The following is a 17,606-nucleotide window of genomic DNA, read 5'->3' as shown; positions in this document are numbered from 1 at the left end:
TTTTACTTCATTTGATGCTTAGTCCTATAAATATGCACACTGGTGGCCTAAGTGAAATTTTTGTGAAAATCTGTGAAGACTTGGCGTTAAGGTCAACTTAACTCCCTGTCTGTGTACCCTTTATTATGAGCTGTTTATCCAGTCCGTTCAACAGAGACTTTTGTTTTACTAAGACTTGTGTGTAGATTTTGGCCATCTGTACCCAGACTGGTTTTTCAGGTGTTTCTTGGCGGATTTTGTGTTGTCATGTCTGTTTCGTAGCTGCCATTTCTGTGCGTTTCCCCAGATGCTCGGGATTGGGCGTCTGCTGCAGACCGCCGGCCCTGCCGCGTGGCGTCGGCCTCCCTCCTGCCATGGGGCGGACCTCTCCTCGCCCTCGCGTTCTTTTTAAGGTGCACACCGAACTATCCACAGGGAGCTTTTGACCCCGCTCTGCCTCCCCGCTGTCTTGTCATGAAGCGAGAAGGACAGCATGAGCCACCTGGTGATCTTGTGGGTGTACAACGTCTGATGAGCAAACAGTCGCTTGTCAGTCTCCAGGTAGCGGTCTGCCTACATGGAGGTCACCTTTCGTGGGGAAGGACGCCGTAGAAGTGCAGCCGAGCAGCGGGTCTTGTGCAGGAAAGTGAATGCTCACGGCTGTCTGCAGTTACCTGTTATTTGCCTGATTTGTGTTTGACAGCCGACCTGGTCAGAACAAAGCTTTAAGTGGAGGGCCCTGTAGGCAAAGTAGTAGTCGCTTGGTCTGACAGTGCGGAGTTCTCAAGCAATAAGGTGACCTAGAAAGTCAGAATGGGTTTTTCTAAAGAAACATTGTTCTCCACCAGTCCCCTGTTCCGTGACACCAGGTCGCGTGCAGAGATTTACCCCAGCAGAGGACGTAATTCCAGCTTAAGAAGGATGGAAAGGGACTGCAGGCCGGCCCGACGCAGTCTGCGACTCGCGTCGTGCGAATGCGACACGCTTACAGTAGAAACCGTCCTGTGAATCCCCAGGTTGACCCTTCCCCAGCCCAGCCATGTGCGGGGTGATGGTTTCGTGGTTCTGGACAGCGGTGGCCACGCGATCATGAGGGTGACGACCCATACTCTACAGGGTACTGGGAAGAGCATTTTCAACATTGCCTAACTGATGGGTTTATCTGGATGTCCCCATCGTACGTCGAGGGGCATCTGTCATCTGTTAGGAGGTATTACCCTCAGGTGGAATGGGGAGAGAATGGCTAAAGGGCCACTGGCCTTGTAGCTGGGCTGCTTGTCCTGCATGGTCCCCTGCCATGTGTGCGGTCATGTGGAGGAGGGGCCGAGTGGGACTAGAGGAGCGTTCGGTTTCTGCCTGACGTGGACCCCAGCAGAGGACGTCAGTGTGCCGGGAAGCGGGGCTGGGGGACCGGCGGGAGTGCGGTGCGATGACGGCAGGGCCGCCTAGGGGGCAGGGCGTGTGGACCTGAGTGGGACCGCAGCCTGCGACCGCGCTTTCAGCACAGTGTGGCCTTTGCTCTGCCTCTGGTGCCACGAAAACAGCTGGCGTTTACCAGATGTCCCAAGCGAGAGTCCAAGATGCAGCTCAGATGCCGAAAAGCAGAACTTGCTGCTGGAAGAAAGCAGAAACTTAAAAATGTGACCCAAGTCAACAAGTTAATCTCACTTGAAGCCAAAAGAAATGTAAATAAAAGCTCTGCCAGGAAGTAGAATATTTGAGATTTAGGTTGAAAGGTATTACAAGTACCGTGTGTGCGGTGGCGTCCCTGGCTGTGTCACACCCCGGCACCCGCAGAGACCTTTCCAAGGGCTCTGTGTGCACTGGGACCTGGAACACAACCAGCATGTCTGCTGCTTCCTTCTTTGATGCCCTTTTCCCTTTCAGAAAAAAATAAATACACATAAGTGTGACTGAGTGATAGTTGACCACTAATGTGACCTCTGGAAAAAACCACAGCATAGTTTGCGGTTTCTCTTCTTGAAGAGAAACCAGAGGAAGTGGAAGAGGGAACTGGATTGTCGCCTTCATGTGGTTTCATCTCCATAGCGCTTCTCAGGATTCGCTGCGCTTTACAATAGGTTAATGACTATATTTTTGTAATTTCAGAGATCTGTAGAGAAAAAACAAATTGACGGTTTCAGTAAAAACTAGAGTTCTATTTGGGGTACGAAGTCGTATCAGTCGTGTGCTGGCCCCACAGCATGGATGTCATGGTGACTGGAGGCGGCACCCGGGGAATAGCTGTGTCCCTTCAGTCAGTCGTGTGAAAGAGCACGAGCTGTCGGGGGCGAGGACGTCGGGGAGAAAGGGGTTGCAGGTGGTTCGTCTTTTCCAGAGGAAGAAGTGGAGGGTGGGAGGCTCCCCGCCATCCATCCCGATAGGAGGTGGCGCTCCAAGGGGAAGTCGTGAACGACGCGAGTCCCCGGGCCCGGGTAGGAAACACGCAGGCTAGCTAACGCGCGACGCGTGCCGCAGCCCCCTGTGACCTGCCCTGTCTCTGTTCTCCGTCACCCTTCCAGGTATGGAGGAGAGCAGCGGTGTTGCCGTGTTGGCGCCAGACGTCGGGGAGCAGGAGGCGCTGTTGGCTGCTGAAACCGTCATCGGTTCATCGTTGGAAATCGATGAACAAAGAAAAGCCAGAACAGATCCCTTAATCCATGTCATCCAGAAGTTAAGCAAGATAGTGGAACATGAAAAGTCACAAAAATGTCTTCTAATTGGGAAAAAGCGCTCACGCTCGAGTGCGGCGACATGTTCTCCTGACTCCCAAGAGCCCTGCGAGCTTCCAGCGAAAGTCGCCCCACCGCCCACTGCCGGAAGGGCCGAGGTGTCGCAGGCGTCTCTCACGCCCCACTCTCCCGCCCAGAGTGAGGGGACGGCGATGTCCTACCAGTGCAGCCTTTGCAAGTTTCTGTCGGCGTCGTTCCCTGTGTTGAAGGACCACATCAAGCAGCACGGCCAGCAGCACGAAGTGATCCTGATGTGCTCAGAGTGCCACCTCACGTCGAAGAGCCAGGAGGAGCTGGAGGCTCACGTGGTCAGTGACCACGGCAGCGAGGCCAGCTGTCAGGCCCCAGCCGAGGCCCAGCCGTGCGCAAGCCCCCCAGAAAGACACGGTGAGCCCAGGCCCGGCACCCCAGCTGTCCCGGCCGCAGCCACGCCGGGAGCGGGCAGGGGCCAGTGGTACGCGTACGAGCAGTACGGCGTGTACCGGTGCCTCTTCTGCAGCTACACGTGTGGCCAGCAGCGCATGCTCAAGACCCACGCGTGGAAGCACGCCGGAGAGGTCGGCTGCTCCTACCCCATATTCGAAAACGAGAATGAACCCCTGGGCTTGCTGGCTTCTCCGGCGGCCACCTCAGCCGGAGGGGTCGACACGGTCGATGCGGTCGTCATCGCCATCGGGGACAGCGCGCTGCGGGTGCAGAACGGGCCGTCGGTGCAGGTACAGATCTGCAGCTCAGAGCCGTCACCCTCCGCGTCCCCTCCCAGACAGAGCGCGGATGAGGGTGCTGGCCCCAGACGGTCCGTGGCCCTGGACCCTGACGCGGAGGAGACACTCGAGGCGACCTCTGATGCGGAGGAGATGCTGGTGGCCGACAGCCTGCTGTCGTCGGCACAGAAAATCATCAGCAGTGGCCCCAACACGAAAGGCCACGTTAACGTGATAGTGGAGCGTCTGCCGAGTGCTGAAGAAGGCCTCTCCCAGAGGAGCTTCCTCGTGAGCGCCGAGATCGAAGAGGCGAAGCAGCTGAGCCCGCCAGAAGCCCGGGCCGGGGATGAGGGGACGGGGGAAGCCTGCGGGGCCGACAAATGCACTGTCGACATCGGGGGGCTGATCATAGGCTGGAGCCGTGCGGAGAAGACCGACAGTGAGCTCGGGTACCCGGGCCTGGCTCCCGATGAGAACGCGCCCCCCGGCCGGAGGAGAACGAATTCCGAGTCCCTTCGCCTGCACTCGTTAGCCGCAGAAGCGCTGGTCACCATGCCCATCCGAGCTGCGGAGCTCACGAGAGCCAGCCTCGGGCATTATGGCGACATAAACCTCCTAGATCCAGACACCGGCCAAAGGCAAGTAGACAGTACACTGGCCGCATATTCTAAAATGATGTCGCCACTCAAAAACTCCTCGAACGGATTGGCAGGGTTTAACCAAAGCAGCTCTGCCTTGGTAGCTCTCCCGGGGGGCCGGCAGGAGCTGTCGGACGGGCAGGCCAAGACGGGCATCAGCATGTCCCTGCTCACTGTGATCGAGAAGCTGAGGGAACGGACTGACCAGAACGCTTCGGACGATGACATCTTGAAGGAGCTGCAGGACAACGCCCAGTGCCAGCCCCATGGCGAGGCCAGCGTGCCGGGAAGCAGCGTCGTGGAGTACATCCCGGACGCAGAGCGGCCCTACCGCTGCCGCCTGTGTCACTACGCGAGTGGCAACAAGGGCTACATCAAGCAGCACCTGCGGCTCCATCGGCAGAGGCAGCCCTACCAGTGCCCCATCTGCGAGCACGTCGCGGACGACAGCAAAGACTTGGAGAGCCACATGATCCACCACTGCAAAACCAGGGCCTACCAGTGCAGACGGTGTGCCGAGTCTTTCCTCTGCAAGGTGAGCCCTGCGTCGGCTCACCCAGCGACCGTAGGGTCTCAGAGCAGGGCCGGGGAGGGCTGTCAGTTTGCCCAGGGTCCAGACGAGCGGGCGTGCAGGTCAGGGCTGAAGTTGGGGGCATCGAGATTCCCCTAGCCCGCCACCTCCCCGACGGCCTCTGTGGCTACTGCTTTCATAGTCTAGTTCTTCGCTTTACGTCTTTGGAAGTGTGTGGATTTCAGAGTGTGCGGGAATTCATTACAAGGGAACGTGCAGTGGGGGACATCGTGCATGTGCACACGTCAGCAATGCAAAAAATATCTATTATTCATCTTCCACGGTCCTGAAATGCAGATCACTCACTGCAGCCGTTACACAGTCACCCACAGTGACTTAGGCTGCTTTGCTGCTTGCTCTTGACTTGGGGGTGGCTGGCGGAGGCTCAGCCCAGCCAGGTCTCTCGGACATGCTTAGTTGGTGTTGGGAGGCGGGTCACAAGGCCACTGTCAGTGCTGGACTCGTCGCCGTGGACACGCTGAGGCGCTGTGAGCAGTCTGCTCAGACTGTCAGTGGTTCAGAAGCACGCACACGCCACATGTGGAGACCCCGCGGGACAGTGGTGGCTCCCTGCCTTTTTGATGAGGTCGTGGCTTCCCTAGCATGCTTCTTCCCAGGAACTGTCAGATGTGCCGCTTTTTAGCACCTTCAGTTTTAAAGTGTCGATGAAGTGGCCTAGGTACCCAGCCTCGAAAGCAGTTGGCTCCTCCTCCTGCGGCCTCCTGGCGGCTGTGCAAGTGTAGTCTTTGAAAACCGCGTTTGAATTTCTCTCAATTTTTTAGAGTCAGCTGAGGAACCACGAGAGAGAGCAACACAGCCTTCCAGACACCTTGTCAATGGCGAGTCGCAGTGAGCCAAGAGCATCCAGTGACACAGCTGATGAGAAGTGTGTTCAGGAAGGTATGTGGCGTTTTTATACAGGCTGCACTGACTAGCACATGAACTGAACCATGCCCTGAGCTGTCACGTGGGTGACCTTCAGGACTAAAGCTGTATGTATTCTCTCCTAACTTACACTGTGAGTGAGTGCTTCTCATCTCTGTCCCCAAGGAAATTCTGAGTACAAAATGAATCCCGCATTTGTAAATATTCAGCTTCAACTGTGTAGGTAGGTACTACGTTGAAACGTGTGCTGTCCTCTAAGAGCCAAGTACAGGAGATCCCTTAGGTGGCAGTGCCAGCAGGCCAGGGAAGTCGCAGCATAGAAACAAAGCCTGCTCGCCTTCCCCCAGTGCCAGCACAGCTGGCAAATGGCAGCCCCACCTCGAGCCCTGACTGAGGCTTCCCGCTGTGATCCCATTCTCAACCAAGTGTGACTGCCAGTCTCATCTGCATTATTTAAAAAACGCCACCACCAGGTCTTTGCACATACCAGTTAGGTACGAGTCAGCCACGTTCCTGCTAATAGGAATGTTAGAATCGAAGATTTAATTAGAGTTCCCTGAGAAGGCGGATGCCACATCCGGGGAATTGGGGATAAGGCGTGACAAGCTGTGCTGCCTTGTATCAGCTTGCTTAAATCGATGCGCTTGAAACGTCTCAAGTGTGGTGTGTAGCGTTTATGGGAAATAAAACATTGGGGTGACTTTTATTTTTAGATTTCCTAAGAATTAAAGTTAGAAACAACTGCAGAGTAAAATGTTTTACCATAATGTTCATTAAATTATACCCCAGAAAGCATAACTGATTCTAGAATGTTTCTGAAAGAACTGATTTGACACGACAGTAGGCACCAAAATCGCTTGTCAAGCAGATGTCAGCCCGGTAAAAATGTCCCGAACAAAAGGAGTTTATGACAGAGCATCTGCTTCTCCGGTAGATGGCTGGGCCTAAACGGCTCTGTTTGCTTTTACAGAATCGCCCCGAATGCCTGCTTTTATTTTAACTCGTCGAGTTTCCGCGTCCCCTCTGAGGGAGGCATAAAAGCATTCGCTACCTTTGGACCGTGAGTCCCTGGTGAAGGAGTCACGTGCGCCCTGCTTGGGGGATGCCACCTGCAGTGCGGTGGCGGCGCTGGAGGGCGTCTCTTCTAGCACTGACTTCAAAAGCGATCACTTAAAACTGTCCATGTGGGCTAACAGATCGAAACCTACAGTTTTAATGAAAAAGTAAAACGTCAGCTCGAAATGAAAATGAGCAGTTCGAGCCTCGCAGAGCCAGTCTGCACTGCATTCCGTTCTGCAGCGTCTTTGCTCTGGGTCCTCCTGCTTCCGCGGGTTCAGTGTATGGGTTTGACGGCACGTGCTGACTCTTTCATGGCGCTGTGACAATTCAGGTTGCGGGTGGCCTCCTGTGAACTTACACCTACGCTGACGCTTTATCAAGTCAAGGGCAGGACATAATTTATTCCTTCGTTAGGATTTACAGTCCAAAGGTAGCAAATGCTTTAATGCTTTAGTCCCTCAGCAGGGATGTGGAAACGTGATGGGTTAAAATAAAAGCAGGCGTTGGGGGCGATTCTGTAAAAGCAAACAAAACCGTTTAGGCCCAGCCACCTACTGGAGAAGCAGATGCGCTTTCAAATTCTGGTTGTCACGCCAAAGAAGCTTTTAGCTCACAACGAAGATAAAAATAATTCCTGTTTGTTGAAATTTTTTTAACCATTTAGTAAACTGACTTAAGAGGGGAGATGGTGCCGTAGCACAGATGGCCAGGGTGGCGGTGCTTGGGCACGCGTCTGCCAGGGGCACGGAGTGCCCGCCTTGAGCTGGGGACTGAGCTGGGTGCTGAGAGGACAGTGACGGCAGCACTGCCTGGGGACCAGACAGCTGGGTGTGTTGGTGAACGTCACAGCACTTTGCTGTGGCACGTCCGCGCGAGGTTTAAATCACTTGTTCTTTATTGCAAACCTGCAACGTGCCAGGCTCGGGGGGTTCACTGCAAACACAGCGGGCAAGTCCCACCCGCCCTCAGGGCGTCTCCTCTGGTGACACGTCAGACTTCACACACGAGCACAGGGCCGCACAGACTGCAGTGGAGGGAAGCACAGATCACTTCTGGGCTCACCGGACGTGCGGGGAGGGTCTAGCACATCCATTTCCTAGATGAGAAACAGTCCTCACGAGCTGGCCTGATGGGCCTGCGGTCACACCAGCACTGAGTGTGAGTGAGGACTGAGCCCGAGTCTGAACTTTAAGTCCGGTGCTCCTTCTGTTAAGGACAGTTGCTTGAGGTGGCTCAGGCTCTCATCCTGTGCTACGCTAAGTCTTACCATCTGTCATTTTTTATTAGTTGTCATTGATCTGCAATGTTTCTCACACAAAACCATTATCCAGTATTCACACTTCCTTTTTTTCAGGTTTTTTTAAACTGTATTTGGAACACTGCCACTTATAATCAAGTCCAAGTTTTTAACCTACCAATTACGAGTAATAGTTAGGTTATAATTATGATTAGTGTATATATTAACGTTATAGATTTACACCAGGAAATTGAGACAGTTAGTCCCGCCTGGCGGGAGCAGTTATTAGCAAAAGAAAATTTCAGTTTTAGAAAGCTTAAATTTCCCTTCAGGGTTTTCTTCGTTTTGTTAAAACTCCGTTGTTGGTATTCTTTCGTGCCGCCAGCCTCACCTATAGTGCTGGGTCGTGCTGCGCTCCCTAAGCTTCCTCGCCTCTGCCCTTCTGCCCTCATGCCTGCTGTGCTTCTGGCTGCCCAGCCCACAGGCTCTGACGTGCCCGGGCACTGGGTGCTGACGGGGCACACAAAGCCACGACTGTCCTCAGGAGCGTTCTCCGTGGCCACAGCATCCAGCTATGCTGTCCCAAGCTTGCCGTTGCAGGCAGCCTGTTTCCGCTGGGCCCAGTCTCCCTGGCTTCAGAGAGCTGATCGTCACATTCTTAGAATCTTTGTCATTGGGACCCGTCAGGCTGCTAGACGCAATTACGCAGCATTATGTGGCACTTAATAACATTGCTTCTCCCTCCACTGCCGCATTGCCAGCCGATGGTTCCAGAGAAAACCCACAGATGGAGCGTTAGCTTTCTCATACTGAGTTTGTTATCTATGCTTTGTAGCCATACTTTATAATATTGGATCATGGTATTAAATGTCACTTGTTGGCAAATCATTTCCTTAAGGTGATATACCCAGTATTTATTAGGCTAACATCTTTTAGATTCACGATATATCTGTGGCTAATTCAGCTGCTACACAGTCAGCAGGGCAGCTGACATCCAGTTTATTACTTTAGAGTTTTGTGCAAGGTTATGTGGAAAGCAACCCAGTGTATCTGTGTCCACAGATAGATGATGTCCAGTTTCTATCAGCTGAAAGTCCAGATGCAGGAGAAGCTGTAAAGCCATATTTAAATTTATTGTTATTAGACAGTTAGAAAGCCTTGATTGAAATGTTAACGCTGTGTGGTTTAAAGATTCATTTACGATGGAATGTAAATGATGCCATTTGAACCTAAGCAAAGCATGTCGCTAAAACTCTGAAATGCCTTGTCTAGAGAATAAGTCTTCCATCCAGAAACAGTACAGATGTGACGTGTGCGATTATACCAGCACGACGTACGTCGGTGTCAGAAACCACAGACGAATCCACAACTCTGATAAGCCGTACAGGTAAGTGGAATGGCCCTGGAGTTCTGCTGCTTGTATTAGAGTGTTCGATAGTAAAAGACAAACTTATTAGTAATTAAACCAAGTTAGAAGTAATTAAAAACTCATATCACTTTCAGTTACTGGTTTCATGAGTGTTGTTTAGTTTATTTAAAAATATGAATTTTAAGCTTAAGTTTTAGGACCATAGTTATTTTTTCTAGCTGAAATACAGGAAGATGTTCGTGTCTGTCAGTTTCATGCAAATTGTCATAGCGGTCTTCGGCGCTTCGAATACCTTTCAGTAACTTGGCAGCTAAGTACTCAGTATTCCAGCAGAAGCTCCTTAAAATTTAAAAGCAATAGAATTCCCTGTGAAAGATTCTATTTTTGAAGATTAATGTATCGTGTGTAAAATAAGGTCATTTAGTTGATTACTCACAGAAGTCAATTCTCATACGTGTTTTCAAAAACTATAAGCATTCCTCAGTTCATCAGAATAGGCTGATCAATGTAAATCATTACTTTTTGAATAAATTTTGCCTCTTGCAAATAAAAGTGTTGTTTATATAGAGTTCGTCCAGCTGCCACAGAGCAGTTTGGTCTCCTTGTGGCCATGGTTCCCACTCTGAGCTAAGTTGGTCACCATGACGGAGTGCTAGGCCACAGGCATGAACTCTTAACCTTTCGTCAAAACGCATCACCTGTTTTAAGTCTGTCTCGGGTTTTCTAGGTGTGACAGGTGAGTGCGGGAAAGTTACCGTGTTAATATCTCAGTAGGAACCTGACAGGCTGGCCGTTCAGTGCCACCGCTTGATCTCATAACGAGGCTCTCTTTGTATATGGTTTTAACTGTCAGTCTGTGCTGCGTTTGCTAACCAGCAGACTTACTTACACTCACTCCAGACAACATCCATTTGCAGAGTCTTGTCGCTCCGTGGAAGGTGCTCGACCTTGCCTCTTGTCTCTGTTTGATTCGTTCGCTTGTTTGTTTGTTCCTGGAGGAAAACATTTAGCTTGTTACTGATATGGAATCATTCATTTGGTTATGGAGTGGATTGGTATAAAAATGGCATTTTTCTAGTTTTTTCTTTTTAATTGCAGTAATATTGGTTGAGAACGTTATGTAAGTTTCCGGTCTGTGACATACAATCCACGTCCACACACTGTGGCGTGCTCAGCGCCAGAGTCCAGTTCCCGTCGCTGCGGAACATGTCACTGTCGCCACCCCGTCCGTCTCTACCCACCCGTCTGATGTCTGTGCCTGCGAATTGGTTCTTGTTTTATTTGTTCGTTTGTTTCTTTTTTCACTCGTTACACATGAGTGAGATTATACACTTTCTAGTTTTTTCCATCGGACTCGCTCCACCTGGTCTGTAACACCCTCGGGACGCATCCGTGTTGCTGCAAGTGGCACTGTCTCATCTCGTGTATGGCTGGCTAGCAGTCCACTGTGTGTATATACCACAGCTTTTTTATTTTTAAAACTAGGATCCCTAAGAAAGTTTTTTCCCCCAAGTGTAATGAAGGTCATTAACCATTATTAGCAGCGACTCGGTGTCATAAATTGTAGATGACAAGTGGTAAATGGTATTTAACGTGTTGTGTCATTCATGATTTACATTGCAAAGTATTTAGGGGAACATGATGGAAACGGGACACTAGTGTATCTGATATGAGGAGGAATTTTTGCCTTTTTATTTTGAGTGTATTTTTAAATTGGATGACATTTTCAAATTCAAGTGATCTGGGTAAGAGTTAAATAACATCCCTTGGGTTCAGAATCAGACTTCATTCAAATCCATTGAGAAACATTTATTGAGCAAATATTATGTTTCAGAAGCTGTGTTAGACTCTTTGATTATATAGTCATAATAAAAAAGAGACCATTCCTGCCATCATGAAGCTTACAGACGCACGACGAACAAGCGAATGCTCAAATGGACGACACGACATTCGCGGGAGAGTCTCGTGGTTGGTGTTGGTTCTGTGGAGGGAGGTCTCACGGCTCGGAGACGCGTTCCAGTAGCTCTCGGTGTCTTGGGGGTTGTGTTTCATATGCTCTTCAAATACGTCCCGACTCGGAGTCAGACAGTGGTCCCAGGGTCTTCCTTCCGGTGGGCAACGTCCCCAAGAATCCTCTTCTTGTCACCTCAGAGAGGTCTCAGTGTGTTGTTTCCAAATTTGTTCACTCTCGCACTTTGTCACCGGGATTGTCCTGAGTGTTTGTGTAGGAGAGATGCTGTTCCCAAGCAGCAGTTCTGCCAAGCTGAGGTCTCCATACTCCCTTGGAGGCAACCAGCGACTTGGGGAGACGTATGCTTAGTCTCAGGCCTGGGCCGTACTCCTGTGCCCAGCTGGGGGACCTTGGGGACAGTATCGCGAGCTCAGCCTCCCTCCCCAGATAAAGCTGGGGGTACCGCCTCGTGCGTGAAGCTTCGTGAGGACTGAATGAGATTTTATGTCCCAAGCTCCCAGCTTGTTACTGGTGCCTTGAAGGGCCTGGTCTCCTTCCTCTGCTTATGGCTCCATGCGGTCACCCCAGAAACCTCATGGAGTCATGCGGTCGGAGGACGGAGCTGCCTTCCACGGCCGTGCTAGGACGGGGAGCGGTGAAGGGCCCCGGCCATCCCTGTGCTCCCAGCGCCTCGCGGAGGAGCAGCCTGTGCGAACCACACACCAGCTGCCGCCGACCCAGCCTCCCAAAAAGTTCCGCTCGGAACTGTTGGGTACCACACGGCCCGGGGTTAGTTGGACCCGCGGTTCGAGTTCCCCCAGGCACGTGGCCCAGCACCAGCTTCCTCGGGCTGCTGCGTCTCCCTCGCGGAGGGGCGGCGGGAGGACGTGGTGAGGAGGGAAGTGGCAGGCTTTGGACCGGAGGCGCTCGGCACAGCCCCGGGCCCGCAGGCGTGACTCGGTGCCGACTGTCACCTGTGTGGCCCATTCTTCTCCATGCGCTGGCACTGCTTCTATAAGCCTGTGGCATTTGAGATAAGGTGGCCAGGTGTCACTGTGCCTTCACTTCCTGAAGTATGAGGGCTGACTGGGGGCGTCCGTTGACTTATCATACCCAGCCCAAAATACCCAGTATGTCCTTAAATGAAAAATACGCTTTGCCGGCCTTGGACCTGAAGCCTCAGGACACGTGATAAAAGGGCGCCGTGCCGTGTCTGTCGTAGGGCGAAGCTTTGTCGGGTGAGGAGTCGCCTCGCTTGCTCGCACGTCGTCACGCGGCCCGTGCTTCTCGTCGTGCAGAAGCATTCAGATAACTCACCTGATTTGGTAGATTTGTAATTAAATATTTAACAAAAATGTCTTTTAAAAAAAATTTTTTTTCCCAAATGACAAAAACTTACGTCCACACAAAAATCCGCGCCCAATGTTCAGAGCAGCTTTGTTCAGAGTCGCCCAGACTCGGGAGCAGCTAGCTGCCCTTCAGCGGGTAACAGATGAACACACTGTGGCCCGTCCAGACGGCGGAGGGCCGCACAGCAGTAAGAGTTCTTGAGCCACAAAGGGACATGGAGGGACCTTAAACACACACGACTCAGTGATGACAGACGCCATCTGAAAAGGCCACGTGCTATATGCTTTCAACTCTGTGACCCTCTGGAAAAGGCACAGCTGTGGACACATTAAAGATCAGTGGTTGCCAGGGGTCACGGGGGTGGGGTGGGGTGGGGTGGGGTGGGGTGGTAGAGCATAGAGGCTCTGAGGGAGATTGCTCAGCGTGGCATGTGCGGCGGGTGCGTGACACGGTGCGTTTGGCAAAGCACACAGAATACACAGACCACCACGACCCTGGACCAGGCGGCTCGGGGGCGGGGCTCCAGGTCCCAGCCCCCGCTCGAGGGTCCGTGGTGTGGGTGTTAGCGAATCGAGTACTGGTGGCGGTTCATCCGGTGACAGTGTCCGCGAAGGAGTTACTGGACGCCTGAGAGGGCACCAGCCCGACAGTGCCTGAAAGAGTTAATAAGCACTCCGTTCACACGTTACCAGTGCACCCGGCTGTGTGAGACGAGTTTTCATTTGAATGGGCTTTCAGCGATTATTGATTATGTTTTATTTGTGAAATCTAAAGTGTTGAAGCTTTTCAGAACTATTTCCAATTTCTGTGGATCTAAAAATAAGTACATAGTTCATGTTGAAAATCACTTAATTACGTTTTGCTTTCTTAAACGGTGTGGAGGGTTGATTTTGTGCATTTGTCTTTGTGGGCAGAGTTAAATAATTCAGAGCACAGACTTTGTAGTTACTGTATTAGCAGTCTTTCTAAGAACTGTTAATAGCTGAAGTACTTGGGGTATTTGTCGATTCATCAATTCTTTGTAAGTTGGAAACACTATTTCACTGTCCCCGGAATGTCCATTCTAGGGTGTTCTGGCTCATAGATGTCCATGTGAAAGCATCACGTGCCTAGAATCAGGGACACCTTAGGGTCAGTGAGACACGATGTCTAACACGGCATCAGGAGAAGGAATTTATGATTGTGACAGGATCGTTGTAGTGACCGAAGTGACAGCATGGGTCTGACTCCCCTCACGCCTACCTTCCAGGTGCTCTTTGTGTGGGTACGTGTGCAGCCACCCTCCTTCTCTGAAGTCGCATATGTGGAAGCATGCGAGTGACCAAAACTATAACTACGAGCAAGTGAACAAGGCCATTAACGATGCGATTTCGCAGAGCGGCAGGTATCTGTTCCCGCCCCTCCCCTGTCGGTACGAGTCCCTTAAAGGCAGGGTTACTCGTGCTAGTCCTGCGCTCTTGCCAGCTCAAGGTTTGGTGTTTTCTGTTTGGTTTTTAAGAGTTCTAGGGAAATCCCCCGCAAGGACGCTGCAGAGCAGCAGTGACGAGCGAGGCGACCCTGTCGCCGAAAGCCCAGACGACGGGGCGTCGCCCTCCGAGCCCACGGCCCAGGCTGCCGGCGAGCACGAGGAGCCCGGCGCGGGGAGGGGCCCCGGCGCGGCCCCCGCCGGCGCGGAGTACTGCGTGCTGCTCTTCTGCTGCTGCATTTGTGGCTTCGAATCCACCAGCAAAGAGAACCTGCTGGGCCACATGAAGGAGCACGAGGGCGAGATCGTCAGCATCATCCTGAGCAAGGACGCGACGCGCCTCTGAACGCGGCCCAGACCCCAGCGGGGCCCCGCCACACCGCGGTCCCGCCGGGCGGGCGCTGTCCGGTGACCGCCCGGACACAGGAGCTCGGTGCGATTTTGAGGGAAATGACAGCCGTGACTGTGGAACCAAATTTGGGGTGTAGTAAGAGGGATTCCAAGTGGACACGCAGTGATAACATTCAGGTGCGTCGAGCGACGGGGAGCGGCCGAGGAGGCAAAGGTGTGACCCTGTGTCAGCGCTGTTGCCTCGTCTTAGTGTGGAGTGTATTTCTTACTCGGGCTTCCCACAGTGTGGCGGTGCACGCAGGGCAGTGAAGAGTGTTTCGGGAGCTCTGCTGAAACGTGCTGTTAGGGACGTGTCACGATCTAAAGCAGAGCTTGCTCTTCTTCCTCTCAGTTCTGACGTGCCAGCTCTGACGTGACGGGCCTCCTGGGGCAAGTGGGACGCAACTCCCTGGGGGTTTTCAGTGGCACCAGCAGTCGGCAAGGGGAAGGGGGCTTTGAAATGATCTATCTAAATCTTTCCCGGAATTGATAGGCGTTAACCATATGCTCAACATGAGATATATCGCTTTACTCCTTAAAAAAGAAAAGACACCTCTGCATCCAAATCTAGATTGTAAAGAGGTGCTGAAGGAGTAAGTGATCGTCGTGCGTTCACGGTGACTTTCCTGTGGGCACGGGAGGAAACAGGTGAATTCCCACCAGACTCAGCCCCCATCCCAGGGTGGAGAAGCATGTAACAGCGCAGTGCAGTTACCTCTCGGAGGTCCCCCCAGTTGTCTAGCTAAACAGGCTCCCGACCTTCCTGAATTAGCCTTCCATCTGGGGGTCCGTGGAAGCCACGATGTATGAAAACGTGCATGTGATCACCAGACCCTGGGAATGGTGTAAATTCTTAACTAGAAACAATTTGGGGGAGGGGGTGAGATTCAGAAGCCCCCGGAAGCGAGCACTGCCATTGAGATCATACTCCTCAGAGTCTTATGAAGTCCCACGTAGCAGAAAGGGTGAACCAGACGTGGCTCAAGCACAGCGGGAATCCAGGCTGTTCATAAAACTTGTAGGAACAACAGCATTTGGCGAGTCTGCGAGCTTTTCTCTATCCAGGAGGTTCCATTCCATGCAATAGGACGTCCGGAGCCCCGACAAGTGCCATGAAATAGATGGATTCTCCTCGTTAATTACACGTTTTGTGTCCTAACATTTCTAAGAGTAAAAAGAACAGGGTTTGTTTTTCTGGCTTTTGTAGTGCGGTCATTTATTCATGCATCTTTTCATTGAAGTAAGTTCTGCCCACAAGTCAGACGTGGGGCTTGTGAGTCCCTCCCCGCCCCCCATGGTGCTCTTTCTGAACTAGCTTCCCAACACAGAGCAGGTTTGAATGGGATACTTCGTAGACGCGTGCAGGAAAGACAGCTCTTCCAGAGTCCAGGTGTGAGGCGAAGGGGCGGACACGTTCAAGGCTGCTTCGGGAACCATTGAAGGGGCCAGGCATCTGGGAACCTTGTCTGATTTGTTTTTTTGGTCGCATTTTCATGATGATATTTAAACAGAATCGATTGTAGTTCTGTAGCTCTTTAGGTAGCTTTAATTTATTTATGAAAGTCAATCCATTTTTGATATGTGGTTTTTTAAAAAGATAAAGTGAATTTTATATAGTAAATTATAATCCCCAAATCCACTGCATGTGGACCTATATTCGTTTTCTCCTGTTTTTAGAATTAAAACAATTATATTTTATTTCAAATTCAAATAAAATATTTTAAATGGTTCCATTATTATCACTTATATTGTTGCCACTCAGTCATTTCTTTCATCGCTGGTAGCCACGACTCAGTATTTCTTCATAAAAATATTATTCTGAAAATTAACCTTAGAAGAATTTTATCTTATAAATTTTCCTTAGCTTTAATTTGATGTACCCATTTGGAAAATACTAATAACCAAAAAAATGCCAAAAATTTCAATGGTGAATTTTTTTAAATGACCAGTCTTCATTTCCTTAAACCACTTCCATTGATCATTACCTAAATTTCTATTCGGAATCATGGATTTAAAATTTCCCTAGCTCATTGGAGGGAAGACTAACCCAGCAGTTCCAAGTCTTTAAACGTCCATCGGATTCTGGCCTAGGACATCCTCGAAGCTTCCTCCTGGCCCTGCAGGAGAGGCCAGACAGCAGGGCCGCCCGGTACCTTCCCAAGTCGCCGTCTGGCGAGCCTCACGCTAGCAGTGTCTCTACCGAGAACAAAGTAGTAATGAAAACTAAATACGCAATTTTAATTGTGGAAGAGAGAGGTGTGGAGCTAATCAGGACGGATTTCTTCATAGGAGTAACATTTTATTTCCTGGCACTAGATCTTTTCCCGTACAAAGCTCGTAGTATTGGTTTTCCACTCTGACCACTTAAAATTCCGACTGGATAGTGAAACTAGTTTTTCAGAGAAATCACCTGGATAAGGCAATGGCGGGGAAGGGGACGGCGGTGCATCCTGGCCAGTATCAATAATACATTTTGGGGCTACGTCACTTTCTCTTTCTCTGACCATCCAGAATATGGTGAGTGTCCCCAGTGCTCTGACAGCCCCATGCCTGTATTCCAGTCGATCGCGAGACTTTTAAGTTCTGTGTCCAGGCAGTGCACTGCAGTGACGCTTATAAAGCCTTTGTTCTAGATCTGTCATCTATTTGAGGTAGCAGCTGGTGGCCTCATTGTTTCCTCTGTCTTTTCTCACGAAGCGGGTGGCAGGCACCCATGTTTACGTCATGTCGTCCACAGCGTACTGGGCTTGACAGAGACAAGCAGGCTTCTCTATCGAGACGTGTTGCAGTTTTAGTTTTCATAGACACTTATTTAATCTTTTTTTATTGTACAGCAAGGTGCTCTAAGTAATATTCTATGAAATATATTTAATAGAAATTTGAGTTTGATATCCATGGACATGAATACGTGTATTTTTTTAAGAAATAAGTATTGTGTAACACTATGGCATTGCTTCTATAGCCAAAGTATAAAACTTTCTGGAACACTGACATGTGAAGAGCCAGTTAATTCCAACACTGTATCCTACAAATAGGATGGTTTGCATTTTGTAAAATTATCCTGCACATGGAGCTGCAGGCCTCACAGCCCAGGGCTCTAGGGCCGTGTCCAGGGTACAGCGGTGGCCTGCTCAGCAGTGACAGGAGTCCACAGTGCTGCTTGAAGTACCTTTGCGAGTACTGTGCAGAGTTATAGTAATTTATTTTGCTTTATAGGAGTTGGTCATGTATTGACTTTAATACTGTATTTTGGTAATAAATCTTTTGTTAAAAACA

The 17,606-nt window shown here is 50.8% G+C and overlaps 1 protein-coding gene across 1 annotated transcript; it reads left to right on the top strand.

The window, feature by feature from the left end:
* The first annotated feature begins 2,501 nt into the window (after positions 1–2,501).
* ZNF507 (zinc finger protein 507) lies at positions 2,502–17,606 on the top strand. Its single transcript, XM_011379144.2, has 5 exons — positions 2,502–4,588; positions 5,407–5,524; positions 9,078–9,192; positions 13,725–13,859; positions 13,974–17,606. The coding sequence occupies exons 1-5, from the start codon at positions 2,504–2,506 to the stop codon at positions 14,284–14,286; spliced, it is 2,766 nt and encodes a 921-aa protein (XP_011377446.1). The 5' UTR covers positions 2,502–2,503; the 3' UTR covers positions 14,287–17,606.

The sequence above is a fragment of the Pteropus vampyrus genome, unplaced genomic scaffold (assembly GCF_000151845.1).
Source record: "Pteropus vampyrus isolate Shadow unplaced genomic scaffold, Pvam_2.0 Scaffold356, whole genome shotgun sequence".
In the NCBI taxonomy this organism is placed as follows: domain Eukaryota; kingdom Metazoa; phylum Chordata; class Mammalia; order Chiroptera; family Pteropodidae; genus Pteropus; species Pteropus vampyrus.
Note: the sequence above shows the minus strand (reverse complement) of the source record. Positions and strands in the feature narration are given on the sequence as shown.